Raw genomic sequence first — 27,066 nt, 5'->3', positions numbered from 1 at the left:
ACTGGTTATTTTGCCATTTAATTTGTTAGTGAAGATAATTGATAGAATCAGACATATGAAATAATTTTTCAAGCACGAATATTTCGAGAAATTATTGTCCGTTAATAAATTGATTGCTTTCCGATATTTAATATTTACAAGAACTCTTCTTGCTAATGATATTATTAAATACTCCCATGGCTATTTCGTCGTATCATTTCGTAACGGAAGTAATTAATCTCGTCAAACATGCACAGTGATTTTAAAACCACGAATGCGTCGAACAATTGTTACATTGAAGATATTCTATTGATAAATTACAACTTCTACTTATCGAATTGCAATGGCGGGCTTATACCTTCGACTAACTTCACATCGGCCGGCCGTCACGGAGTCGAGACCGTGTGATGATTTTTAGGCACTTTCTCGAAAAGTAGAAGTAAGCAATTAAAAGTAATTATAGAGCAGTAATCATCAGAAGAGAGCAATTCTTTGGTAGGTCGTTTTATGCATTATTTCAGAAATTTCGTGTTTTTAAAAGTCCCTAGTCCCTCTTAAAAGTCACTAGGCGTCTCAACAAGTTTTTTGGATATTTCTCAAAAAGGATAAGTGAGCAATTAAAACTAATTAGTGAGCAATTATGAACAATTAAAGAACAATTTTTTGAGCTATGCTTCATTAATATTGGTTAATATGGTGAGTCAACTTCACACGGGTGGAAGTGTAATTTTTATCTCCTAAGTCTGTGACAGCGAGTGGATGACTGGCGACGACGGCGACACACCCAGGTATACCGTCGAAATGGTCGAAATGACGTTTCTACGAACACGTCGTCACACGCGCTGCCACACTACCAAAAGCTGCGCATGCGTATTAAATTGTCGGCAAGGTTTTCAATTCGTGTGGACAGTTTGTGACAACTTGTTGTTTAGAGAGAACTTGAAATATCTGAGAGAACGGTGCGAACAATGTCGGGAAAATCGAAAGCATTTACCAAAGAAGAGGAATTGCTTCTGCAAGACTTTTCTCGCAATGTTTCTACGAAATCATCGGCACTTTTCTATGGCAACGCATTCATCGTTTCTGCGATCCCCATCTGTGAGTACACAAAACGTGGCTATCGTCATATTTGATATTTTTGCAATAATTTTAACAAAATCTTCAATTAAATTTAATGCATGTTTGTATCATGATTGTGTAGACAAGCGAATTATTACAAAATGAATTCAATTTCTTTCAAGATAACCTCTTTGCTTGTTTCAGGGCTGTTCTGGAGGATCCACTTGATTGATATTTATGCAAATCTGATATCCTTCGTTTTAGTCACATTAGCCAGCACATATGCACTTGCACTTGCATACAAAAATACGAAATTTATCCTTAAACACAAGGTAAGGAATTTGTCCGTGGCATTAGAAATGGTTTGTGAGCCCAGCTGTGATGCTTGAGAATGAAAATAAAACGAGTGGTCATTGGCTTTACAGATTGCAGTGAAAAGACAGGATGCAGTAACCAAGGAGATGAGCAGGAAGTTGGCCGAGGATAAGAAGATGAGCAAAAAAGAGAAAGATGAGAGGTAATTTACGATCGTACAGTTTTTAATAATACATAGTTTTTTAAGAGTTTCTATTATCAACCAATAATAACAATGAATAATTTTTTTCAGAATTTTATGGAAAAAGAATGAAGTGGCAGATTATGAGGCAACCACCTTCTCAATCTTCTACAACAATGCCCTCTTCTTGGCTCTAGTAATTGTGTTCTCATTTTACATTCTAAAGACATTTACTCCAGCTGTTAATTATATATTCTCCGTTGGCGCGACGAGCGCACTTCTCGCGCTATTATCAACTGGAACTCAATAATGTATACAGTATGATAATACGTGACTGTAATCATTTGCTGTGTCAGGTGGTTCTGCGAGACTCTGTAACTAATTTTTTTATATGAGTGAATGTCTACATATAATAAATTTTCTCTATTTATAGTAATCTCGATCGACTGCCTTTCCTGCTCAAAAATTCGAATGCATTGAACTTTTGTTACATCATACTCCAAATGTTTAAATACCAATGTAGATCATTTAATTATTCTAACTTTTTCTAGTTATTCATTCTGTCTTGTAAACTGTAGAAACATTTACCTAGCGACACTAGAACTACCGGACCAGTTGAAACAGCTTGATCAGTAGTTGCATCTTTAAAGTGTAGTCCACCGAGAAATTTGTGATGTATTTGAGTCACGATCGTGCCTATTTTCTGTATAAACGAGCGACAAATGATTGATCGTGTTACACTTACCGGTTTCTGTCACTGTGCCCAGCGAGATTCGGCGGGTAAATTAACGGGCCGCGCTTATTATCGAATATTTTGCGTTTAGAAAACTCATGTTTCTGGCAGTCGACGACCGGCTGTATTAGCGACACACGCCTCTGCATCCGTTTTCGTCCGTGAATTACGCTTTATCAGGCAGCCGATGATTTTAATACGAATCAATTAGACCCAATCCCGCCGCGGATGACGCGTTATAACGGATCACAGTTTGTAATCCATTATAAGCAGCCCAACGTGGGTCATTCTAATGCTTTATTTGTTTGTTTGAATTGGAGACTTGCCAGCATATAGCCCGTCGAAGGAAAATCCCTCGCCAAATCGTATATTCTATTCCTGTGCGGCAGTGAAAATACAAACATTTACTTATACGATGTTCGGGCATTATAGTCTGAATCACAAATGTTAGTCGAAACGTCGCTTCAAATAATTAATCTGTTCGACTAGTTTACTGTTCCCAGTTTCGTAGTAACGCGAAGACAGTAATTTTACTTTGTACGGAACTTTATTAACTTCTCATTTGAGTGGATTTAATCATTCAAATAAAAGATTGTGATTAATCGACTGCGGATTTTATGCTTTTATCAGAAAAACGAGTAGCGCTAAATCGTGTGTTTGCAAATTCAGGCACGCGTCTTCCAAAAAATTTATTAGATAGTTGCTAAGACGTGTTGCAGCGATTCTCATGCAATTAATTCAGATGCCAGTGCCGTTTAATCACGTCGATTTTCTTTCTCATATTTTAATCGTGTGCGATGTTAGCAAATTATGCAAGTAGCAGCAATGAAAGGGGAGGAACAGCTGCGTTAAGGAAAACCGTGTCGCGAGTTTTCATATTATAAGGAATTTGCATTGGCACAATCATAAGTGTGCATTTGGCAGAGACGTATCAGCTTCCTGGTTTGATTTATCTGACCGCGTGATATTAACGTAATCTTTTGACGAATTTCTTCGATTATTACGCATGAGGGCCGATTCGGAATTGGAGACCGGCGATCTCTTGGAATCAGCTGGACGATCGTATCACCGATAAATAACAATCTACAATGTTCGACGTATGGCACTTAGGCACACCGCGTTTTGGATCGTTTCCAAAAGTGTTAATCCGCATTCTCCAGACATAGCAGCTCCGACGGTTCTCGCGTTGCCGACCCACATTATTATCCGGCAATGTTCCATCAATAATAACCCTGTTACTCATTCCATCAGCAATCCTGGATCGCAGACGTCCGATCTAGCCTCCCAGTTTCTCTTTTGCCGCGAGCTCAACCTCGATTTATACAATCGTAACAATTATACCATCCACAATTTCTGCTCTCTAGCGCCAATAATTAAACAGATTATAAAATACAAAATTATTTCAATGTCGACAAAAGTTAAAAATGTTTCCCCTACTTTTGCTGGAACAAATATTCCAATTCGCAGAATATAGTTTTTGATAATCGTTTCGATAACAATCAGTTGCAAATCGAGCCATGAACATTGGCATTTTAAAAAACAGTTGAAAAGGAGAATACGGATATAGGTGGATATAGATACAGGATTTCTTAATTTGTATTTCGTCTTCAGACATCTCCGTTCCTATTAACAGAGAGACAACAACGAGAAGAAAATGCGTGAGATCGCAAATGTTTGTTTACTGTTGTTTTAGACCGGAAAGAACACTATTGGCACCCATCCACGCAGTCACCCACAACTCTTTGTTAGTATTGGTCATCTAGATAATTCGTTTTGTTTACTAGTTTTCTGATAGGAATATCGAAGAGGATGAACCACGGAGCCCGTCGATACTGATCCAAGTTCCCCATTATTCTCCCGACCTGTTTCGATTGCTGCTGAAAGAAACGTCACACATTAGTGCTGAGAACGATGCATTGGGGGATCTTGGATAAAACAACAGTTTAGATCAAACAGTGGAACTGTTAGAACCGAACGTATGTGGGTATTGTCTTATTCAATAGATGTGTGGGAAAAAATAGTGTCTAGGGTCTAAAAAAATGTTCTGAGCGTCCTCAAAGGAGAAATTAAATCCCTAAAGATTAAGCGAGGGCTCACAAAAAAAACACACTTCACAGGGGGAAAAACGAGAAAAATAGTTTAAAGAGACTAGAATAATATTGCCCGAAGAGTGATGTTTTGATTGCGAATTTTACGTCTACGATGATTTCATGAGCATTGGCTTAAGCAGACCCGCTATAGACCTACTTATTGTGTTCTAGATCAGCGATGCGCCTAAACCACTGGCACTGACCAGTCCGCACGTACACATAAATTGTTTCCTTTGTTTTTGGCATCGTCACCTCCTTGCCCCAGGTCCGAACGATCGATCCTGTCGTTTGTATGCTGGCTTTACTGTCGCTTACGCGGATCGTACAATTTTCATTCTCTATTTTCGTAACCGACAGCGGGCGAATATCGTTCCCCGAGGAGACGTATGCGACACCGCTGATTCAATGAACGATTCAAGAAATCGGCGAGTCAACGGAACAACCCCCCGTGCGGGCATCTAAAATTAAAAAGAAACACTTTCGCCCGGAGAAATTTACTTCGTGCAGAAGCAGTTGCGCTCTGTGTCGCTTCGTTCCTCCCGACGTTCTAATTCAAGAGCCCCGAATCCAACTTTCTTCGCATTATTTTTACGGTCCGCGAGGCTCAACGGTGTGTTCTTCAATAGGCCATGTTCGCCTATTCAGTTTGGTTTATAACGCAGTCTGTCGGACGCGCGGATGAAACGGCTCTGTTAGGCACGAACGCTGTCTTCTCCAAACTACCCACCGGTTTCACAAAAATATCTCCAGCTTCTTTACAGCCGCGGCCGGCACCGAGAAGGTTTCTCGGAAGCCATTAAAATTCTTACTTTAGAGCTCGAAGATGTAGGGGGTGCATCTTACTGGCGTCCTAGCAATTATCTCTCGATTAGTACGAATATCTCGAGCTAAGTGTTTGAGCAGGAAGAATTGGGGCAACACGGGGAAAAATCCTGTTGCATCTATTTTCTGTCTCGACCCGACGTTTCTGATGTACAGAAATCTAATGTTCGAGCTACGACGATCCACGCTTCGTTTATTTATTTAAGGGGAAGACATTCGATATAATATTACATCAGTTTTACCATTGAACTTATTACAAGTACAACGGCTCCGCACGGAGATATATTCTTCAAAGAATCAATTATGCGTTTCGACCGGGATTCTTTCCAAATGAAAGATAATCGTTTCTGCTTGTCTTGATCTATATACGAGATCGAGTCTGGCTGGCGTTGGTCGGCTGCTACCGCCGCGGTCGTTTCTAAGCAAGTAAGTTCTAACGTAGGAACAATGGCTATGGTCGTCGAGAAGAATGCACTTCTAGCGAAAGAGGAAGCACGGGGAAATGGTCTGGAGGCGAAGCCGAAAAGACGGCCCTGATTTCGAGCCTCTCGCGGCACCGTCTGCATCCCAGAAATAGCGCAAGCGCCTTTCCAAAAGCTTTAAGGCCCGCTACGAGAAGCGAACCGAGGCGAATAGAAGAGACCGGACGAAGCCGAGAGTGGAGAGACGAAGGGAGGAGGGATAAAGAGAGAGATAGGATGAGGGAGAGAGAGAGGAGAGCTAAGGATCGGAGAGCTGGAGGTAGAGCGGGGTGCGGTCCGGGTCTGCCACGCAACCGCTATATCCTCCAATTCGAATATTACCGCGACGGTGGCCGTTTCTCGTGACAGTGCTCGACAGTCAGCAACACCACCACCATATACAACCACCGAACGATTTTCTCTCTGTCCGAAATCAAAAACCGGTAACGAGCCGCGATAAAAACATCCTAGACCGACGGCCGGCCAGTACACAGTAGTATACCAGTGATTTTAAGCTAAACGTTTTAAGTAAGAAAAAAAAAGACCGCGCCACACCATGGTATGTTCTATTGATGATATCGTAAGTCGTCGCCCTGGTAAACATACACGTTTTCCTACTGTTTATTTATTTATCGTATTTTTTTTCTTAATACACAACGCCTCCTCGTTGATGACCGCGTCTCGCCTCTCTCTCTCACTCTCTCTCTCTCTCTCTCTCGCTCTCACACACACTCTCTTTGTCTCTGTATTTGCTCTCTTTCTCGCTGTGTCTTCGTTAGATCCTTTCGGTCTATCGGCGATTCGAACCTTTGGACGACAGTGTGGACGATTGTTTCTTAAACAGATTTTTCCGGAGTGTTCGAAACCGTTTTTCACCACTGGTCTACAGATTTGACGCATTCGTAGCACACGAAATTCTCCGGAACCTCTATTTAGAAGATTTGCAAATGATTTTCTGGGTTACTTTTTCTTTTTTGGAGTGTCATGGAATCCATGAGCGAAGGAATTTTGTTTTGAGTTTCCCGTTTTGTTTGATCCGCAAGTTTTGAGGTTTTCTCTATGTAGTTTAACAATGTTTTTGTGTTTGTCAGTGAGTACCAGTGATAACGATAGCGAAGGAGTTGATGGTATTAGCAGAAGCGATCGTTTACCCTGTCCGACGCGGAATGCCTGCATCCACTGCACTCTCTGTTTATGGCATCTTTATCTTACTATTTTTTTTCCATACTAGTCTCTAGCCTGTGATAGCCCTTTTGTTTCACTTTTTTTTTTACTCCATAGTGCACGACGATCGAAATTAATCGTGATTATTGTTGTACCCAGAGGCCGAGATCCTGGAAACGTGACTGTTTCTTACATGGCGAATTTCTGTTGTCGAGACGCCTTTCTTCCTACCGACCGGTTAAAACGAAAACAAAAGACCGAAAACATCCGGAACAGGAAACAAAAGTCACGCGATCGATCAGATTGGAACAGTAGTCGTCGTTTGAAAAATTGTTGAACAAACATTTGAGTTTGGAGGAAAGGCAGCGACTGTGTGTCCGACCACTAACGGCTGTTTCTACTGAAAGTAGCAAGAGCCGTTCGGTCTGCCCTCTTATTTATACTCGACGGTTTCCGGTGTTCTTTCCATGTGATAAAACTTGCAAGCTCGACCGAACAGTGAACATTAATCGTATTATTTTGAATCTTGCACGAGTTTCGTCGGACCTATGTTAATATTGCACGAACGCACACATCGAAAATTCCATCCAAATTAATTCGGTCTGACACTTTATTATTGGTAACAGCTCACAGACTCTGCAATTCGAATAACAAATCGTCTCTTTTTCTCTTTCTCTCTCTCTATTATCTCTCTTTCTCTCTTCAATAATATTCTCGAACGTCTCTATTCGCGTGGGAATAATTAATTAATTAATAATCGCAACGAGTATCTCAGTGACATCAAGTGCGGACCAGACGTCTACAGTTCCATTATTTCTGTGTTCACAGGCCGACGAACTTCCCGCCGAACAAATCGCTGGTATGTAAAATTCAATCAACTAATCGTCGATGCTAATTTCTATCGTCGGCTAAATCAGTTCGAAAAGAACGCCAGTCGAACGGAAGATCGAATGTCGGAGAAATATATCTGTCGCGTTTACCGATCACGACTATATTTAGACATCCTGATTCGATTTGCGTTAACAGCTAATTAAGAAATACGACGGACATTTGTTATAATTTGATCTACAATCTACGAATTCCGCCGTGGCTTATTCTAATCAGCTTTTAGCGCGACCTTCTCGAAAAGCCTCCTGCAATTCGGTTATTAATTCCAAGGGCTCTCGTAAATTCAACATCCGTCGAACGTGTCGTGCCATTCTTGGCTTTCCGGTATTTCAATCCTCTCGACATTCGTCGAAAGCGAAACGGTATCGTGTTTACTGGACGAAAACTAAATTTAGCCCTCTTCTCGTTCTTTCTCTGTACCGTGTTCGTCGACGAGCGTTTCCCTTTCGGCTTCCTGACCCTTTCGTCAGCGTCAAAGACCCGTTCGATCGTTCCGAAAGATCTCGGGCGACCAGCGTCGACTATCTTTAGTCCCTTCGCCTGTTCACGCCGGCGAAACCCGCGGACCAAAGAATAGGGTTGCCTCTGTTCGGGTGCCAGGCCGCGATCCCGGGACAAAGAAAGCCTGTCATCGTCGGTTTCAAAATCTCAGGCTTACGCAAGCGGAGAACACTCTCCGGCCCCGGCGCTGAACATTGTTTTCCTGGCCCGAACACTGTCAGTCAGCGGTTTTGCGAAAACAATACAAGCGTGTTTCGCATTTATTTGCTTACCCGCGGTCGCGAATTTATGCTTCCTGCTGAAACATCGCTACGCCAGGTGCGCGATCTGCCTTGCCCTTAAAACACGTTCGAGGATTTTTGGTCCCGCGAGAGCACACATTCCTTCACAAATGAATATCAAATTTTAACTTTCGTTCTTCTCTAATTTTCATTATTTTGTTTCTCCGTCTGCCCGACTTCTTCTATTTTTCAGTCTCTCTTCAATTCTATTATTTTCATAAGGGACACCTTCCACATCCCTTAATCTCGTCTCGCTGTTTCCAACGTTTAATTTTTCATAAAAATTAACGCTTGTACGCCAGACGTGTGGAGGACGTAACCGGAAGTGTCGCGGCTCGAGCACGTAAGAGGACGAAGAAATCGATCTTGTTTCGAGAATGGTTTGGATGGCGCGGGTAAAAAAAAATTTGAAAATAGAGCGAGAAACGAGCGGGCCGGATAAGTTATCTCCGCTTCTACAAGCCGCGTTCCCAGAGTTTATTTGTGCTTCGATTCGATCGAGGGCAGCCAGCGGGTGCCTATGTATAGCTGCGGAACCGAGTTAGCGCATATCGCGTGACGATTCGATCGCGGGAATCGGATCGGTAAAAATAGAGGAAGGTTTCTCCAGAGGGAAACGATCCGACGATTGAAAAATAGAAACCCGCCTCGTCCCGCGTAATCCCGAAATTCGACGACCCGTGGTTCCTGGATAATCCTTTCGGCGATCATCCGCCATCTTGGAGAAGAATTCTTGGCCGATCTTTATCCAATTGAATATTTACACAAAATTGTTAGCATTTTATAGCTTCTAAGAATTTGTGGAGGAGCAATATTGAGGTGTGACAGCATTTGATTTGATATAGGATCATCATTTTAGCGATTAATTAAAGTACTTAATTTCACTTTCTTGACTCTTGTCTGTTGACAATAGAAATTTTCTGACACTGCAAGATTAATCATCTCAATTTAATCCGGTCCCATCGAATCGTCGTAATCGTGCAAAATTAAATAATTCCGTAGAATGAAAACAATTTTACGATCCAGAGCTTGTTATTCTCGCTTCGAAAACAATCACGCAATAAAACGTTTTTACAGTAGGAATTGACTGAAGACACCGCGTAATGACGTCTTCTACGATTTAAGTTTCTCGCACGTGAATCACCTTCCGAAGCGTGTGGTAGCTAGCATCGCGTGTCGCTCGTTGTTTTTCCGCGTGATAACGAATCTGCTCGCCTGTAAATTACCGTAAAATTTCATCGCACGGATCACCGCCGGTCGACATCGATAAATAAACGTTCTAACTAGTATGAACGATGGTGCACGGGGCCAAATAAGCGTCGAGCCAGAATCGCGGGGGTACGGAAGGGCATTAACATCGGATTCTAAATCTGAACCGTATCGTCGAGTGCTCTTAACCCGACGCAACGACGAAAGTGAGGCTTCGAATCTTCTTGCACGAGGAAACGCATTCTGTTCTTTTTCTGATACAGTTCTGCGTAAAGCGTTCGACAGCTTCGACAGAGAGAAGAGCGGAAGCATACCTACCGACATGGTCGCCGACATCCTCAGATTGATGGGCCAACCCTTCAACAAGAAGACCCTCGACGAGCTGATCGAGGAAGTCGACGCTGACAGTAAGTAATATAAGCCCGCGATTGATCAGACGCCGCAAAGTCGCCTAAAACAATCACTTATAAAACTGATAATGTAGTTACGCGTAACAATAATGTTAATTACGGGATTGCGAATCTTTGTGCATCCTTAGCAAGTGGCGCTAAACAAAAGTACGTAAGTACCATAAATGCGTAAAGATCCACAGTCTAATCGCACTCAATCGGCGTGTAACGTTTCAGCGGTAGAGAAATACAATCTTCACGTTTACCCCGACTGTAAATGACACCAAAATGAACGCAGATTGAATGGAATTGCTCGTTGCTAATTTACAGAATCAGGACGCCTCGAGTTCGAAGAGTTCGTCACGCTGGCCGCGAAGTTCATTGTTGAGGAGGACGCTGAGGCTCTCGAGAAGGAACTTCGGGAAGCCTTCAGGCTCTACGACAAAGAAGGTAGGAATTTCTGCGGTCCGGTTAAGTTTTCAGGGTATATTTAAGTTGATACGATTCATCGCGTTCTACGATTATTGTCGCGCAACTGGAGAACGTGAGCGAAGAGATCAAAGCGATAGAAGAATGGAGAATGATATATATCCGACCCACCGAAATAGCACACTGTTCTCGGAACGCGTAGTAAAAGCGCTGTTGACGTCTCGTCTTGCATGGGAATGAAAGCTGACCGAATTCGAGCAGGCTGACGGGCCGCCGGCCAAAAATCGTCCGCGTTTCGCCACGAATCTTCTATGAATTACGATTAAACCAAAGAGTTTCGGACATGAATTAATGCCGCCAGTTCCGCTCGCTTAAATTTCTTCCTGCACCTATAAATCCTGCTGTAAGATTGAGCGGTAATTGATCGTCCAAACGCGTCCCTTGACTGACGCGATTTTTCATCACACCTGAAGACAGCATCGCATGAAAATTCATCCAGTAGGAAATTTGCGGACTTCAGGCTCAGATTTAGTTTTAATACACCTTTTGTTTAAGTTCCGTTGAATTTGTATTATGAGACTCAGAATGGCGCCCGGGTTTTTCTGCGCAGGAAACGGCTACATCCCGACTACGTGTTTGCGTGAAATCTTGAGAGAACTTGATGACCAGCTCACAGACGAGGAACTGGACATCATGATCGAGGAGATCGATTCCGATGGATCCGGCACGGTAGACTTCGATGGTAAACTCTTTCTTCGATTTGCACACAAACATTCTCCTAACAGCAATCTTTCCATGTACAAAGATTTCTAGATTTACAGTGAAAAGCTTTTCATACTTTGATATTGCTCCTCTTTTGCTACAATGTTCATGCATAAGTCGTGAAATAAATAACGTCAACATTTGTTATTGCTTGTGGAGCCCAGCATGCGCTTTTCAAGCATACATTTTTGTATATTTACACGTTATCGATGAAAAGGTTTCCGCAGCTTCCTGCCTCAGAAACCAATTCCAGGAAACGTTCCAGAAATCTTCAGCAACTTCTCCACCTGCAATTCATAATTAGATAGTTTAGACTTCATGCAAACTTTCATCTTCATCAGTTACTTTACAAAATGACGAATTACCGTATAAAAATAAAATAGCAATGTCATTGTTTGTAAACATGAAAGTTAGACCAGTGTCAACAGGCAAGAATTATTATCTTCGTCGTTGTTCTCTATTTTCGTACATACTAATAACAGCGATCCGAGTGGAAATAACAATTATTTTCAAAATCGTCTCGCCGTTTCATCACGTTAGAATCCAAGTTTTCTATGTCTGCGCGTACAACCCAGCTCCTCGACGATTTTAAATTATGCAAGATGACGCCGGTGCTTCGGTCCAACTACGATATACGACACTTGGCATTTCTCCTTTTTGAAACAACCTGCAAACTGCTTCGCATATTAGCAATAATATATCCGGCGTGTAACTTTGCCAATCGCAGCAAAACAAACGGCCCGGTAAACAGTAAATATAAGAATTGTGTCTCGGCATTCCCTTTTGTTTGGCTTGGAACGGTTGAGCCCGACTACCTGTTAATACTTTCTCGGCGCGTCGTATTTTAGGCGGACTGTCTTCTAAGTTTGTGTGATTTATTGAATCTGACATCCAACTTCTTCCTCAAAATTACATATTGCCCCTCGTGAAAAGCACAGGCTTCGCAGATACTAATTCTATTTTCGACCAGATGAAAAATATAGTTTGCTCTCTATTGCAGAATTCATGGAGATGATGACCGGAGAATAAACAGACTCTGACTGGTGGTACAGCACAATCCATCTCGAACACGATAAATGTGCGACGGTCGCGTTACTTCAAAACTAATTATCTGCGTGTTTCTAAAAAAGGAAAACCAAAAAATAATGTAATGCACGAGAACAATGTCTGAACAAAAAGAAAAAAAACGTACAAAGGTCTCCTCCTAACGTCATGACGCGTCCTCCGGTTCTTCAGGGACAAGTTCATCGGATCTCGAGACTTACACTTTTATCAAGGATGACTTCCAGTGGCTATACCGACGGTCTCGCGCCAATTCTCCTCCTGTTTAACGAGTGCCGCCTACATAATTAACCGTTTCGTACGCAAATTATCATTAATTATAATGTAACGAAATCACAAGTCTCATACACTTGCATCACGCCTGCTAAGTTTTTCATGGACAGTATTTATTGTTGTTAATAAAATACCATTAAAAACAACTTCGCCGTTGTACACCTAAAATTTGTATATACCTAGAGGACGAGGGAAAAAGTCTTCGATCGCCTAGACTCCCTTTTATTTCATTAACATTTGATTTATAATCACAATAATTAGAGACTTCTTTATAATTGACATGACAATAGTCGCAAACGTAACGTGGTACAATACTTTTAAAAAAATAGAGTCGCTAGCAATAGACTAGAAAGTTCAATAACTATATTATGATAGTGGCACTAATTAACTTGGAAATTTCGTCGCGAACACTCGCGAAACATATCGTTTACAATACTCTGAATCATAGGTACGCTAAATAGATATCGTTCACAAGAAAATGTCGAACATAAATTAGTAAATAGCGAATGACTTAGAACACTATACGGACACGCCCATACGCGGACTAGACTATGGTTTACAGGGAACAAGAGACCATAATTGTTGTTCGTTAAAGATTAAATTCCTTCTTTTTCCGATGGACAACTTTTTCTCTTTTTCTCTTTTAATAAATAACTTTTACAGATTCAAAATTTGTTTAATTAGCATAATAGAATAATATTTTAATCTGTGATCTTTATCTGTGCAGTCTACTTTATCTCATTACATGACTAATTTCAGCTCATTTATCAGGAGAATTAAAATAATTCTACTGTACTTTGATGGTCCTCATGCTTAGAATGAGAAAAAGTTTCTCGCTTACAATATATACAACGATTTATTTTCTAAATGCAGATCTAACTTATGTCTTTTTTTCATCTAGATTTTGTAGTTTACTACAAAGATTAAAAGTGGAAAAAAATATCATCTTTCATGCGATCGAAGGTTCTGCGAATAGTGTGCGTACTCGGTAATAATTACAATCGACTGAGCAAAATATATGCAAAATCGAAGTTAGAAAAATAAAGAACATTTCTGATCGGTAACCTGTTGATTCGTACTTCATCTTCTGCTCCGATGTATTCGATACATACCAAAGTCGCATTTATACTAGAGTTTGCAAATCATCCTCTTCCAAGTCAGGCTTGTCGGAGGACTGAAGTAAATGTCACATTTTGAACAAATGCGGAAATTCATTGCTGATTTCGCGTACCGACTGTTGATCCTCTTGGCTCTCTCCGGTTTCCTCGCAGAATATTCTATAAAACAATTTTTGTTATTAACATGAAAGAATAAAGTTGATTAAACTAAATACAGACCTTGTGAAACATTTGAGTAGGTCCTCAGAGCGGTATCTGTGCTCGTTGTAGCCGGAGGTTCGCAGAACTCGTCTGCATAATTCTAAATACTGCCTACGCTATAAAAATAATAATTAATTATTAATTATGTTTTCCTCAATGGTTTCCATGTCGTGGCACCATCTTCTATTTAAGAACGGCGATAATTGAACTAGATGTTTCAAATATCATTGTAATTGGTTATATTTTATGTTCAGTACCTTATCCCCAGGAAACATATCGTACAGCTGCCGCAAAATAATATCAATTAGAACTTTTACATCATTGGTGTAAAAGAGACCCGCAGTAACATCATTATTGAATAGGTCAATAAATAATTTGAGTATAGAATGAGGTGGAGGCGGTTCGTGATCAAATATACGGACTGGATCCTCTGAAAGGGTGTTTCATTAAAATCTAGATCAAATCTACATATCATTTTACGCTTACCTTCTCTATTGAACAGAAGTAAAATTTTCTCGGTAAAAATTTTTGCCACTGTTCGTTCCTTCAGCGTGTTCAGAACTATGTTCTCCGAATTTGTAAATTGTAAATTGTAAGACAATATTAAATTCACAAACAGATCTGAAATCTGATCTTCCAAGTCCATGTCTGGGGGATTTTCTATTAAATCCAGAACAAAGGCAATGAAATCTGGACCCAGTTGCTCTGCAATGAAATATATGATTAAAGCATTTTAATTACTACCATATATCTATACTACCATACTACCTATTTTATTCACCTAAGTGAGTAACTGGCATAGGTTCACCCATTGAGAAAATCATAGTAAGCAATAACGAAGAATAATTTAATTTTGTTACATTCCTAGGATTACTCCGCATGTCCCTATTTAAAAATACATTTTAAAATATGAATTCAACTGTTGCATAGATTTATTTAAGATATAGCGAACAATACCTTGCCAGTTCCATGGGCAACACACTGTTTAACATTATAGTTAAGATCACAGAATCCAAACTGCACATCACCCCAAACGACTGTAACAACAATTGTCTAATAGTCCACCTGGGTTCCATCTGATAATATTGTATTAGTACATTAACTCCATTATACTGATCCTGTTGCAAAATATATCTAGATACGTTCGCATCTGCGTTCGTCTGCAAAATTCAATCATGTATACGCGCAATCTACTTAAACACTAAATGATTCAACTTTCTAATGTATTTTAATGTACCAATATTGAGGTAAGTTCTTTGATATAGTCAACAATAACAGATTCATCTTCATATAGCATCCAATTTCTCTGTTGTGAATCTTCCTTGCAGGAAGTAAGCTCTATAAAAATTACTTTCAATCTATTGGCATCATAAGTCTCCTCTATGCTCATTTGTGACACAGTAAATGGTGTTTCCAGCTGATGCAGCAGTACATCGAAGTAGTGGCTCACATTCTTGGGCAATAATTGCTGGAGTCCAGTGACCACTACAGTGACTGCCACCTTAGACATCTCATAGCTTAACTGAGTATTCCTACGAACTTGGTCAAGTAGCTGATAAGCTGTGTGAGAATTAATATCACAAGTTGATTTAGTTTTCATAGGCGAACTAGTGGGAGTCTGCCTGTTGCTGCCATGGGAAGGACTCTTCTTTATCTCAGCCTGAATCTTCTGAGTCTCCGAAGAAGACTGTCTTGGCAAAGATTGTCTTCTTTGCTGACATTGTGGAACAACAGGCTCTTCCTCTTTATCATCACTAGCATTAGTGTGCAATGTTGTTTGTGCTGTCATATAAGAAGTATTGCTAGGAGCTGTGTTAACATCCCCCTCTTTGGCATTATAGAGAGGTGAACATATTTCTTTGCTAGGCGTGGTGTTCCCAAAATCAGGAGGCATTGGAGCTTGCTTCTTAGTCTTCTTATTAGACTCTGCCTGTCTTTTCTTCTCTATCAATTTCAAGAGAAGGTCTTGTTTCTCCACATACAAGGATCCAGTCTGCTGCTTTGTCTCTTCCTTCACATGTTCAATGCAATCCTCCAAAAATTCTATCAACGTTTGAGCAGGTACCTAAAAGACCACATTCGGTTATTTTAAATGAAATTTTCAGATGTTACAATTTTTTCGCACGCATACCTTGATGGTAGAGACATAATTCGATGGTATGTACCCGATAAGCCCGTTTCTGTTGACCACCTGCCACCAATTTCTCTGCTTGGTATTGATCTGGTATAGAATGAAATAATCACCCTCCTGGAAAGTGAGGGTCTTGGCGAACGTGGCCTTGAAATCGTAGAGAGCCTTAAGCATTTCATAATTCTCTGCTTGCGTGAAAATAACGACGGTAAGAATGTTAGATAATTGTACGAGACATAGGTGGAATTTGACAGGTGATCATTGATTGATTACCGACTCACCTAACCTCGCGGAATTGTCACCCATGGTCGCCGATTGAAACGGAGAGCGCTTTCCGTTCACGAAGGGACAACGCCCAGATGAAAAGTAAACGGGAAGTGAACTGCCTGCCTACCGCCGCTCACTAATTTCACTTTCATTCGTGCTCGACATTATTTTTCTTGGCTGTCCTTTTTTGTCCACTGACTATATAGATAGATTCGAGGGGCCCCCTATAACGTGAGATTGGCGTAGGCCAAATGACACCGAATTGCAGTTGTTGCAAATTGCAAGTTGCAATACTGCATGAGAGGATACCCAACGTATGGGTAGATTACGGATTACGGATGCATCTATAGCGGTGCATATACGTATAACGCATTTCACCCTCACCTGTACTCGAACAATAGAACAATATATTTTTAATGTCTACATTCTATATCGAACCGAATGTAAGTTTTATTGAGTTCACACTTCAATAGCCACAGGAATTTATTTTCGAATAACATGGTCTAATAATTTCTTGTAGGATTATTGGCTAAGAGAAAATTGTGTAACACGTGAGGAACTTATAAACAAATTTAAGAACTTATTAATGTGTAATATATAACTACATGTGTGATGACTATACGAGAGTTTCTATTTTCGTAAAATAAATCAGAATTGAGTTCAGTCTGATAATCGCGAAAGACAATCATATGAGTTAAGTCACACATGCATTTAATCGAATAAACAAGATTATTCGGATATCGTAAAATTAAAACCTACACGTTCGAATTAATTTCCTTCTAGTTCATGAATCGGTGACGAAAATAACAGCGGGACGAACGTGCTGAAAAAGAATTAGGACGAAGTGGAATTAAAAATTGGGGACGACAATAATAGAACATCTACGATCGCTTGAGACAGGTAATGGTAACGCATGTAAATAAAGGTACAGAAATGAGGGAGACTGGCTATAGACGCAAAGAACAATAACATCCTCTCACCTCATACGGTTGCGCGAAGCAGAATGCTGCGGAAATCCTCTGCTTCTCGTATAAATGCACAAATGCACATGCAGTTTCCCCCACTAGTTGATAACGCATGCGGACTATATTGCAGTCTTTCCTATCACGGTGAAGGTCGCTGGAGAAAGGACAAGAATGCAACAATTTTCTTATATAGGTACATAGCAGTTGGCTTCTTTAATTATGTAAACTAACTTTGCGAAGAGAGTGTAAACCTTTTTAATCGAATAAAGAGCGTCAAGTGACTATCACAGAAACTTGTCCCCGCGGGAAACAGTTTTTAACTACAAATCACCGCCTGTTTGTTTTTCCTTGAACTACATACGCGCTGCAATCGATAATCATTCCTCGGTCGGTAATAAGTTTATAAATTTTCAAATTGAGCACGAGCACACTTCTCGGTTCTGTAACTGTAACCTAAAATAGAAGTATGTAATATAGAGGACATATCAAAATCACTGCGATGCTCCGCGTTTAAACCAATAAAACGCAGAAATTCCTTAAAGAGCAATAATCTGGGCGTACTCCAATTCCAATTATAATGCACACAATATTTGGGTTTCGTACGTTGTTGGTGAAACGTTAGGGTAAGCGAAAGGATACTGACAGCAATAAAGTAATCGATAAAATTAGCAACGAGCATCGGTTCAGAAATTTACGTTATACCTATTTTATCGAGTTCCGTCACAGGAACGTTTCTTTCGGAGCATCATTTCTCGTTCACCGTGAAATCCGACCAACAAATTCATTAAATCTCGTGAGAAACCACGCGATGCATTCCTTCGGCGATGTGACTGTAAACAAATATCAGCTTAGCGCGAAACGAAGTTCTAATCGCACCATTCGCTAAAACAATTAGCTCACAGTGCTTTAATATATGCTCGTCGAAATAAAAGCTCCACGCATTAGTGCAATAAATCATCCATTGGATCGTCAAATGAATCTCATACGATAGCTAACGTTAATAGCATTCTAAGTGTTTCGAAAGTAAGTACCTCCACACGATTCAAACATTTCACCTAGTTCTACTAATTCTTTCTCAATGTTTAATTTGATAGAAGGTATAAAGTTTCATTAAGAAAGATTTGTTTCTAAACATAACCTTCATCGTTATTGTTACCATAATAATCACAATCCACTTGTTACAGACTTCCATTAGAACACTAGCTGTTGAAATGCCAGGCAAAATAAAAGTGAAAGTACTGGCGGGTCGTAACCTGCCAGTGATGGATCGGTCAGGAGACACAACAGATGCTTATGTAGAATTAAAATTTGGCAATATAACGTTTAAGACAGATGTGTGCAGAAAGTCTTTGAATCCTCAGTGGAATTCTGAATGGTACAGATTCGAAGTTGACGATTCAGAGCTACAGGATGAGCCCTTGCAGATTAGATTGATGGACCATGACACGTACTCTGCAAATGATGCTATAGGCAAAGTTTACATAAATCTAAATCCATTATTATTGCCTGGAGTACCTCCTACTGTTAAAAATATTTGGACACTAGAGGCTGCCATGAATACAAACACTGGTTCCCAGAGTGGTTAGCTTTTAATTGCAACTATTATATTGTTTTAGAAGTTGAGTTAACATTTCTTTATTCCAGGTTCAGTCATGACTGGGTGGATTCCTGTATATGACACGATGCATGGTATTCGTGGTGAAGTCAATATCATAGTCAAAGTAGAATTATTCTCTGATTTTAACAAATTCAGACAATCCTCCTGTGGTGTACAATTTTTTTATTGTAAATATGCAAACATTTCTTGGTAAACAGAGATGATATTCCATGATAAATACATTGAATATTATTTCAGCACCGAATATACCACATGGGTACCATACACAGAGCATTCATGGCTTTGTTGAGGAGCTAGTTGTTAGCGATGATCCTGAATACAAATGGATTGACAAAATAAGAACACCCAGAGCCTCTAATGAAGCACGTCAAACGTTATTTTTTAAACTTAGCGGAGAAGTTCAGAGAAAAATTGGACTGAAAGCTTTGGACCTTGGTGGAAATGCTGTTATCGGGTAGGCTTATATTTCTGGATGACTATTATACAGGCTGTCATGAGTAATTAGAGTATTTCAAATACATGCAATACGTAATTGCTTATCCATGTACAGATATTTACAAAATTTTGATCTGGAAGGTGAATCTGGTATTGTTGCCAGAGGGATAGGTACTGCTGTAACACTTGTGAAGCTACAAGATACCTTAAACTTGCCATCCGACAATATTGAAGAGTAAGTATTTAAATGTTTTCAAGTACACGTGCTTAATCTATTTTCTCGCGAATAAGTTGTTTAATTATGCTCGATAATCCTAATAATCGTTGAACTGCCTTTCGCCTAGCGGAACGTCTAATGCCGATATTACCTTACAGTGTTCTGTGTTGTGAGTGGTATGCTGATTAGTTCTAATTCAGTATTGGAATTTCTTTGTAGAAGAGAATCTGACATTGCTTTACTACTAACTAAATGCATGGAAGAGTTTTTTAAGTGGACTTTTATCACTTTTCATAGTGAAAAAGAATGAAACCAGCTGTTGAAGAAAAAAAGAAATGATAGAATTAGATGCGATTACATCGGTAAAATTCTAGTTATTAGAACAGTTATGCTTTATACTTTTGATTACGAAAATCTGAATATATGAACTAATAGGTATTTTTCTCTTTTATTCACTTGCACGTTTTCATATAGGGCATTCTTTTCACAACACAAAGCACAAAAGGAACATGCAGGACTCGATGAGAGTATGCCGCTATATCCCGTCACTCCTACATGTGTCCCTAATCCCTTTATTACAAACATGCGTATAAAGGATAACTTCTCGCATCACGCAAAGACGCATAGGGGACCAAAACGAGCTGTGAAAGCTGTAGAGTATTCATGTGATGAATCGGAAGATGGGAAATCTTATGAGAGACCTCAGAGAGTGAGCAATATGAAGAAATCCGCAGTATCTTATTCGAGTTTAAACGAATCGGTAATCCAAGATGCTTCTATACGAATCATGCTAGCTCAGGAGGACGAAAGAGGTGAGAGCAACAAAAGTATTTTGGACGTTCGTATGAAGAACTTAAAGAAGTTGTTTGGTTCAAGTGACGGAGACAATAAAATGATCCCACGCGTGACTAGCTCAGCTAGATCTTCATTAGCAAGCATACATAATCCAAGAAGACCGAAAATATTCAGAGATAGCAAGAGCAAGGAAGGCATAGCTTCTCTTCTGATCAAATCCATACACAAAGTGCCTTTGGAAGACGTTAATGAGGTTCATGAATCACCAACAACGCCATGTAATAACTTGCAAGAAGATAGTAAACTTCCAGAACACGATCAAGATGCAATTCATGAACGTGAGAATGAAAAGAGAGAAAGGGTAGAGTATAGAGAGAAAGTTGACGCTTTGTTGTTGAAAGCTCAGGAAAAGACACAATTCGATTCGTCGTTCGAAGAGAATACACCTAGCTCTAATGACATCTCGGATGGCTCTTCAATAGACAGTGCTAATTATGTTGTTCTACGTGACTCAAAGATATCGACTGACGAAGAACAAGGGACAAATTACAGATTGATCAGAGCACTCACTAGGTCTGATACTTTCCCTCCACTACGATCAAGATCATTAAGAATTAAATTACACAGAACAGATAGTGAGACATGTCCTCTTCACGTGGACGATGCATCGTTTCTGATTAAGTGCATATCTACAAATCAAATACCGCTTAATTTCTCACACTCCATGAAACCACAAATCAATAATATAGATGGAAACGACAGAGCAAATGTGAATCAAATTATTAGGGACGATATGCAGCATCAGCAAAAATCAGACTCACAAGATTCCTGTTGCCCTCTTGCGACCAGCACACCTGTAGAGATACGGCCACCGTTCTTCCCGGTAACTGTGGAGGATGAGCATACATCAATTAACACAGAAAAAGAACCAATAATTACCATTCGCCAGCCCACCCCAGTAGAGACTGATAACACAAATGATGAACTGTCCTACGTCGATGAATCTGAGCCGTCCGCATCTGCATACTCTTTATTGCAAAACAGCGATACGGAAAGAAATGATAGACTAACGTTTGACCAAGTGCACCAAGAAGAAAAGTCATTCGATGAAGAAACTGACAACGGTTCCCGCAGAGGCTCGTTTAAAGACATCGAACAGTTTGATAAGTTGGAAGAACATAATGTGCTGAAGTTTTCTACACTGTCCCAGTCGCTACCATCATTGCAACAATTTCAGGCTTCTGTAATTGTAGAGTCTTGTATTAGAGAAATCATGGACAGTAAAGCAACCATAGATTCTGTATCAAAGACCTCATCTAGCATTGAGAGTTTGATACAGTCTTCTTGCAACGATGTGCACAATACGGAGCATAAGAACAGGCAACGCAGAATGTTGGACTTGATCAAAATAATTGATACAAAGATGATGGAACATCCCGATGGCTACAACAATAACGATCATTATAAATTGAAAAGGAAGAAGAGAGACAGAATCTATAGGAATATCCATCCTACGAATCTGCGGAAAAGTTTGCACAATAAATGTTTGAAAAGACGCCTTCAGATCTACAAGTCCTCAGACATTATCTATCCTCTGAACGAATCTATATTGCCACCATTGACACCTGACTCCTCTTCCTACAATTCCTCTCTCGAGAGCATAATCATTGGCGACACTTTAATGAAATCACACTCACATAGAACTGAGTCGTTCAGCTCGAGGCAGAGTTTCATTACAGAAAGATCCGTAATCGATCTCAAATCGCATGAGCTCGCTGCCAAAGAATTAACTGTAGACACTCAGAGCAGCGATTCGCTTAGGTTTAGTAGCGGTGCCATAGAGATGAAGGAATTAAAACCGACTGATACTAACCAGTTGTCATCACTCCCATCCATCGATCGTGCGATACACAAGAGTTATAGCATTTGTAATATAAACGAGATATCAAACAACGATGAATTCACTAATATTACTAACACTGCTAATATCACTGACAACTCGTGTGTGTCCCGTCCTTCTCCCGATCACAGGCAACAAGACGAGGCATCTATAAGTCCATCTTGTCCACTTCCGGCTGTTCCCTCCATGGTTTCAAAAGTCTGTCAGGTACCAACGACCAAGGCACAGCCCGCAGTGTCATTGCATCGAAGATCCAGTGACTCTGACCTGAGCATCACCCCCAAAGGTGAGTGTCTTTACATGACAGAATAATTACAAAACTATATTTACCTTATCAGGTATTGCATAAAGCTATGTCTCACTGATTATGCATCTTATAGCAACATTACTCTATTTGTTCTAATCTATCGCATAGTGCTTCGACAGCACTATATTCATCGATGCATTGCCCCTGAGGTAGTTCATTGTGGGTCCAGATTCAAAATACAGGTTGCCTCATAAAGTGAGTTATACCCGGCAAAGAAGACATTCCTGTACCAAAAACTATCATTAGTCACGATGATCCCACGCGGTTATAGGTAATCATCTTTTTCGATTACTTACTTCTTTGCCTATATCTTGCTTAGGGTAACGGTGCCTATGTGCTATAATAAGTAGTTGTATCACTTTATGAGACATTCCTCTTGCAAAGAGACATAATTACATACACAGAATCAAATGCAAAGTCGACTGGTTAACTAAAAACAAATTATACTGTGTGTTATAGGTAATTCTCTTGGAACTGATAGGTCAATGACTGGATTCCTAAAGACACCCACGGCTGTGATAAGAACTATGAACCAGGATGCTTTTGAAATGTTAGAATATCCCTTTCTTACTATGCAACAATATCCGCCCGGATTTATCCTCCATTTCGGTAAGACCTGCGATGATCGTCTGTAAAAAAAAATCATTTCTACGAATATTAATAATGCATACGTATATTGAGGTAGGTGGTCTTGTAAGCTCAAGGTCAGTCAAGCTACTGGAGAGGATTAGTAATTTAGAGGAGCCTGAGAGTCGAGATAGCTGGTGGAAAGAAGTTAGAATGGAAGTTCGTTCTCATGCTAGAGCATTGGCCTGCAACGTAGTCATCGGTTATAGGGAGGAAACTAGTATTTGGTAAGAGATTCTATTAATTAGCGCCAATTAGAATCATCATCTTACATCTTGTTCATTTTTATAGTGACGACGTCTGCGTGTTGAACGCTTATGGTACCGCAGCCGTCATTAATTTGCACAGTTCGAGTCAGGATGCCGATAATGTGTTCGTTAGCAAAGGACAATCGGGAACAGTAATAAATCCCGCGGAAATAGAAAAGTCCCAACAGAAACCCGTACCTGTAAAAGCAGAGAAAAGCGAAACAGACTCGTCAATAACGACCTCTGCTCATCCAAGTGGTAAAGTAAGACACACCTCAGAAAGCAAAGACCACGACGCTCAATTTCAAAGTAAATGTAGCCTTTGCCACCTGCCCTACAACGAGACGAGCGTGCCTTTTCATGTGAGCGTATCCAAATGTGCAATATGCAAGCGAGCTAGGGTACCAGATGTGATGTTTACTACCATAGAACTCCCGGAGAATGTTGCGATGACTGGAAGGGGGTGTATAATACAAGCCACCGTGTGCAAAAATAAAAAAGACCTCAGAGGAGAGTTGAATGCGAAAGAGATATCAGATTGCTTGCCATTTTTAGAGTACGAGCTGCATAGTTTGCTGCTAAACAAATTAAAAGTTAAGGGAATGAACGCCATTTTCGGCCTGAAGCTACAAGTCTCTGTCGGGGAACGGTTGATCATTGGTATGGCTGTAGGTAGCGCTGTCTTTCTGACTGCTTTGCCTACTCCTTCGGTGCCACAAATTGCTTCTGGGAATTCTTGGCACAAGGAGGAACAGCTAGCAGAAATCCAGAAAACTTTGTTGGAGACAGTCAAGAAAAATAGAGAGTTCTATCGACTTAAACCTGTTGCGGTGAGTTTTATCTAGATGAAGACAGAGACACTAAACTGGTAGTGCATAGCTTATTTGTTACAGGATGTTGAAAATGGTCGAGTTCCAACTTCGGACACCGACGAGTCTGACGAGGAGCTGCCTGACTTGGATTTCAGCGTCGGTACGAGGGATACTTGTGTATTAGAAGTCGATGACATAGAGGATATGGATAGAATATCGTTGTTAATGGATGATAGACCTCCTGACGACTTTCATGTAGTAAATACTCAAACGATCCCAGGACTCGATGAGCTGGAGATCGTTAGGAATTTACAGATGTTCACACAGATCTCTAGGACGAAGATTCCTACAGGGCAGTTCGCGTCCATGCCCTCGAAATGTTTCGCTAAACTACTTCAGGTACATCTTTATTTGCATAAAGATTTTCTGTCTTGAAGTAGCGTTACTACAATAATCTATTTATCCTTGTAGTCGGTGTACTTCAAGTTGAGGAAAATGATTCCGTGTGCCCTTTGCGACATGCAGTTTAAGTTAGCTCTTCCTGAACCAGACGAGATACAGTTCACGGTGATAGGCATGGCTCTTGGTTTAGGTGATCCTGTTAAAATGAATAAGCCCAGAAAGAAGCTAATAACCCATTCTATGAGCAAAGATCAGGTGAAAAAATCTGGTAAGTGATTCAAGAAAGTTGTCTGCAATTACAACCTAAATGTTTATGGAATAATTTCGTCTTTTCAGATGACACTGACATGATATTTAATTTGGATGTGGACCATGCCGAAATTTCATCCGACAATGCATCCAGCAGTGTCACAGTAAACTCCTCTAACTTAGTTAACACTGTAGGATTAAAGTCTAGAACTCGTTCACCATTGCGATCTAAGATTCACACAACGCATAAACACAAACATGTGAGTGTCCGTGTACCAGTTACACGTGTACGAGGTTATAAAAATTAATACAAAATTTCCAGGTGCCTCTAAAAGGGAGATACGGTGTAGATATAACTCCCCTTTCATATCTACCTGGTGGCCGGATAGAAAGGTATCTAGGGAACTTGAACTTTTTCTTTATCCGTGAGAGCACGTCAATCAGAGAGGTTTGTTGCATTTTGGAAATTCACTTAAATGAGTAAACTTCTATAAACTGAATTGTATACTTATTTTAGAACGGTGGTTTGAGTGGGTTCACGCACAGTTTTATAATGGAGGTTCTTGCAATAGTTCGGGCACACATAACGGCCTTGGGAGGCAATGCCATGGTGGCGTTTTTTATGACCAAGTGTGTGCTGCTCCATAGTCCCCATAAAAATCAAGTAGGATCAATAATGATGAGATGTTTAGTTAGGATTAGTTTAGGTAATTCTAACAAGTTTCTCTTGCATTTCAGGGACAGAGCTTGATAAATGTTGGCGGGGACGTGGTGTCAGTGTCGTACTTCGCAAACGAAAAGCACTGTGGAACTTCAAACTGCTGACCCCAGCCTCCTCATTCGGCACCACCATAGCTGCATTGCGAAAACCAACGCCGGAAGTTCGATTTTTCGGCGAACGTTATTGGTCGACCAGGACGCGCCGCGACTTATTATCCTGTGATAGGATAGGGCTTGTAAATATTCGAAATTTTAGCATAAGTACTTAAATCCTCGAGTCGTGGCAATCAAGGTCGATGGTAGATAACGCTCACACGTGTCATTTTAGCCGAGTCCAGCGGTTCTAGCGTAAATACTAAGCGATCTCACGACGCACATGCGCGATCCAGCGATTCTAGACATACGTAAAGCTTTGATGATCATTAGGAGGTGCCTTCAGAATTGTATATAAAGGTTTGCGGAGGATCGTTTTCACCCACCCAACAGCATTGTAGGGACCGTTACAAGCAAACTATACATATGATTAGGGCATCTGAGAAGAGCTCAATTTTCCCCTCAGTTTTAATCAGGCGCGATTTGATTATCCTTTAATCTTTGGAAGGTCAGCATTAAAAGTTCAATTTCATTAATATTCAAAATTAAATTTCATTTTAATCATCTTTGTAGGAGGAGCAAGGATACATTATATTTATAATATCTGTTGATTTTAATCAACATTTTCAGCATGTGCAAATTAAATAAGAATCTCATTTTCGGTCGCTATAGTGACCAGCCGGGCCCATTAAATGTTTAAAAATCGATGAGATTGATGGATTTGTTTCCTTGAGTGCCATAGAATGTGTTCGAAGATGAAGAACGAAAATGGCGTAGGAGTATACATACGTTCATTATACCTGATTACTTGCAATATTTTTAATTGTTAACGATCGATATCAACGCCGGGAACGTCTGTTTCCGTTGACGTGGGGTAGGAATGTCAATGGCCTGTAAAAAGTCGAAATTTTGTAGATAATAGAACGATAAAGAATCCGCGAAACTATTTTCCACCTATGACGGAGGGAACAAGAGTCTTGAATGTGTTTTATCTGGGAGCTGCACGAATCGTGGTGAACTAGATTATCGGTTAGGGTTACGAAATATACCTTGTACATTGGATTGTTATGTATGTGTCTTGAACATTTTACACTCGGTTGTTGTTTGTCGTTAACAAAAATCAGTCACCCTGTGGACGTGCATTGTGAAACAAGTTTTGCGTTTTATTTTTACACAGTCGTTAATCACTCTGTCCCTGTTGCAACGCGATCAAATAAAATTTTCGTCGAAGTGAATTGTTCGTGTGTCTTCTTCCTTTTACAATAATTTAATTAAATGGTTAGCTTGTGTTGAATTTAAGGAGTTCTACGCAACGTCATTTTGTCGCATCATCAATTTGTCATATTTTAATGAGGGTTCCTTT

The 27,066-nt window shown here is 40.2% G+C and overlaps 4 protein-coding genes and 1 long non-coding RNA gene across 9 annotated transcripts; 3 read left to right on the top strand and 2 right to left on the bottom strand.

Moving 5' to 3' along the window:
- Positions 1-833: 833 nt before the first annotated feature.
- Positions 834-1,970, top strand: LOC117225354 (translocon-associated protein subunit gamma). The gene is made up of 4 exons (XM_033478863.2): positions 834-1,077; positions 1,243-1,370; positions 1,464-1,555; positions 1,646-1,970. The coding sequence occupies exons 1-4, from the start codon at positions 948-950 to the stop codon at positions 1,842-1,844; spliced, it is 549 nt and encodes a 182-aa protein (XP_033334754.1). The 5' UTR covers positions 834-947; the 3' UTR covers positions 1,845-1,970.
- Positions 1,557-5,838, bottom strand: LOC117225355 (uncharacterized). The gene is made up of 2 exons (XR_004491482.2): positions 4,515-5,838; positions 1,557-4,144 (listed from the first exon to the last, which is right to left on the bottom strand). It is a non-coding gene; the product is annotated as an uncharacterized LOC117225355 (long non-coding RNA).
- Positions 5,839-6,008: 170 nt separating this feature from the next.
- Positions 6,009-12,744, top strand: TpnCI (troponin C type I). Of its 2 annotated transcripts, none has more exons than XM_033478854.2 (6): positions 6,009-6,220; positions 7,633-7,663; positions 9,947-10,090; positions 10,403-10,522; positions 11,112-11,243; positions 12,264-12,744. In XM_033478854.2, the coding sequence occupies exons 1-6, from the start codon at positions 6,197-6,199 to the stop codon at positions 12,290-12,292; spliced, it is 480 nt and encodes a 159-aa protein (XP_033334745.1). In that variant the 5' UTR covers positions 6,009-6,196; the 3' UTR covers positions 12,293-12,744. The 2 variants fall into 2 exon arrangements, with proteins under 2 accessions (XP_033334745.1, XP_033334746.1); XM_033478855.2 differs by having other exon boundaries at positions 6,011-6,199.
- Positions 12,745-12,804: 60 nt separating this feature from the next.
- Positions 12,805-17,643, bottom strand: LOC117225349 (NCK-interacting protein with SH3 domain). Of its 4 annotated transcripts, none has more exons than XM_033478849.2 (11): positions 17,512-17,643; positions 17,296-17,434; positions 16,330-16,699; positions 16,049-16,236; positions 15,155-15,982; positions 14,875-15,077; positions 14,699-14,802; positions 14,404-14,622; positions 14,175-14,347; positions 13,936-14,033; positions 12,805-13,875 (listed from the first exon to the last, which is right to left on the bottom strand). In XM_033478849.2, exons 3-11 carry the CDS (start codon positions 16,352-16,354, stop codon positions 13,785-13,787), a joined length of 1,929 nt encoding a protein of 642 aa, XP_033334740.2. In that variant the 5' UTR covers positions 16,355-16,699; positions 17,296-17,434; positions 17,512-17,643; the 3' UTR covers positions 12,805-13,784. The 4 variants fall into 4 exon arrangements, with proteins under 4 accessions (XP_033334740.2, XP_033334743.2, XP_033334742.2 ...); XM_033478852.2 differs by having other exon boundaries at positions 16,049-16,233; XM_033478851.2 differs by having other exon boundaries at positions 16,330-16,539.
- A 67-nt stretch (positions 17,644-17,710) lies between these two features.
- LOC117225348 (C2 domain-containing protein 5) lies at positions 17,711-26,938 on the top strand. Its single transcript, XM_033478845.2, has 15 exons — positions 17,711-18,303; positions 18,465-18,861; positions 18,925-19,065; positions 19,136-19,352; positions 19,449-19,568; positions 20,025-22,531; positions 23,012-23,161; positions 23,238-23,406; positions 23,471-24,257; positions 24,321-24,638; positions 24,711-24,909; positions 24,978-25,150; positions 25,213-25,338; positions 25,408-25,554; positions 25,629-26,938. The coding sequence occupies exons 2-15, from the start codon at positions 18,492-18,494 to the stop codon at positions 25,713-25,715; spliced, it is 5,511 nt and encodes a 1,836-aa protein (XP_033334736.2). The 5' UTR covers positions 17,711-18,303; positions 18,465-18,491; the 3' UTR covers positions 25,716-26,938.
- Positions 26,939-27,066: the final 128 nt, after the last annotated feature.

Source organism: Megalopta genalis, chromosome 2 (genome assembly GCF_051020955.1).
Source record: "Megalopta genalis isolate 19385.01 chromosome 2, iyMegGena1_principal, whole genome shotgun sequence".
NCBI lineage: Eukaryota > Metazoa > Arthropoda > Insecta > Hymenoptera > Halictidae > Megalopta > Megalopta genalis.
The sequence above is the reverse complement of the archived record's forward strand: the minus strand, read 5'-3'. Positions and strand labels throughout refer to the sequence as shown.

What these genes read in the sequence shown, in the direction of transcription:
- LOC117225354 (XM_033478863.2), top strand. Translation starts at nt 948, where the DNA reads ATGTCGGGAAAATCGAAAGCATTTACCAAAGAAGAGGAATTGCTTCTG. An exon ending in AATTTATCCTTAAACACAAG is followed by an intron (nt 1,371 to 1,463) that starts GTAAGGAATTTG and finishes TTGGCTTTACAG; the next exon opens with ATTGCAGTGAAAAGACAGGA. An exon ending in AAAAAAGAGAAAGATGAGAG is followed by an intron (nt 1,556 to 1,645) that starts GTAATTTACGAT and finishes AATTTTTTTCAG; the next exon opens with AATTTTATGGAAAAAGAATG.
- TpnCI (XM_033478854.2), top strand. Translation starts at nt 6,197, where the DNA reads ATGGTATGTTCTATTGATGATATC. An exon ending in CGAGGAAGTCGACGCTGACA is followed by an intron (nt 10,091 to 10,402) that starts GTAAGTAATATA and finishes GCTAATTTACAG; the next exon opens with AATCAGGACGCCTCGAGTTC. An exon ending in CGGCACGGTAGACTTCGATG is followed by an intron (nt 11,244 to 12,263) that starts GTAAACTCTTTC and finishes TCTCTATTGCAG; the next exon opens with AATTCATGGAGATGATGACC.
- LOC117225349 (XM_033478849.2), bottom strand. Translation starts at nt 16,354, where the DNA reads ATGGGTGACAATTCCGCGAGGTTAG. An exon ending in TGACAATTCCGCGAGGTTAG is followed by an intron (nt 16,237 to 16,329) that starts GTGAGTCGGTAA and finishes TTTTCACGCAAG; the next exon opens with CAGAGAATTATGAAATGCTT. An exon ending in ACTTCTGTTCAATAGAGAAG is followed by an intron (nt 14,348 to 14,403) that starts GTAAGCGTAAAA and finishes ACACCCTTTCAG; the next exon opens with AGGATCCAGTCCGTATATTT.
- LOC117225348 (XM_033478845.2), top strand. Translation starts at nt 18,492, where the DNA reads ATGCCAGGCAAAATAAAAGTGAAAGTACTGGCGGGTCGTAACCTGCCA. An exon ending in CCTGAGCATCACCCCCAAAG is followed by an intron (nt 22,532 to 23,011) that starts GTGAGTGTCTTT and finishes TGTGTGTTATAG; the next exon opens with GTAATTCTCTTGGAACTGAT. An exon ending in ATCGACTTAAACCTGTTGCG is followed by an intron (nt 24,258 to 24,320) that starts GTGAGTTTTATC and finishes TATTTGTTACAG; the next exon opens with GATGTTGAAAATGGTCGAGT.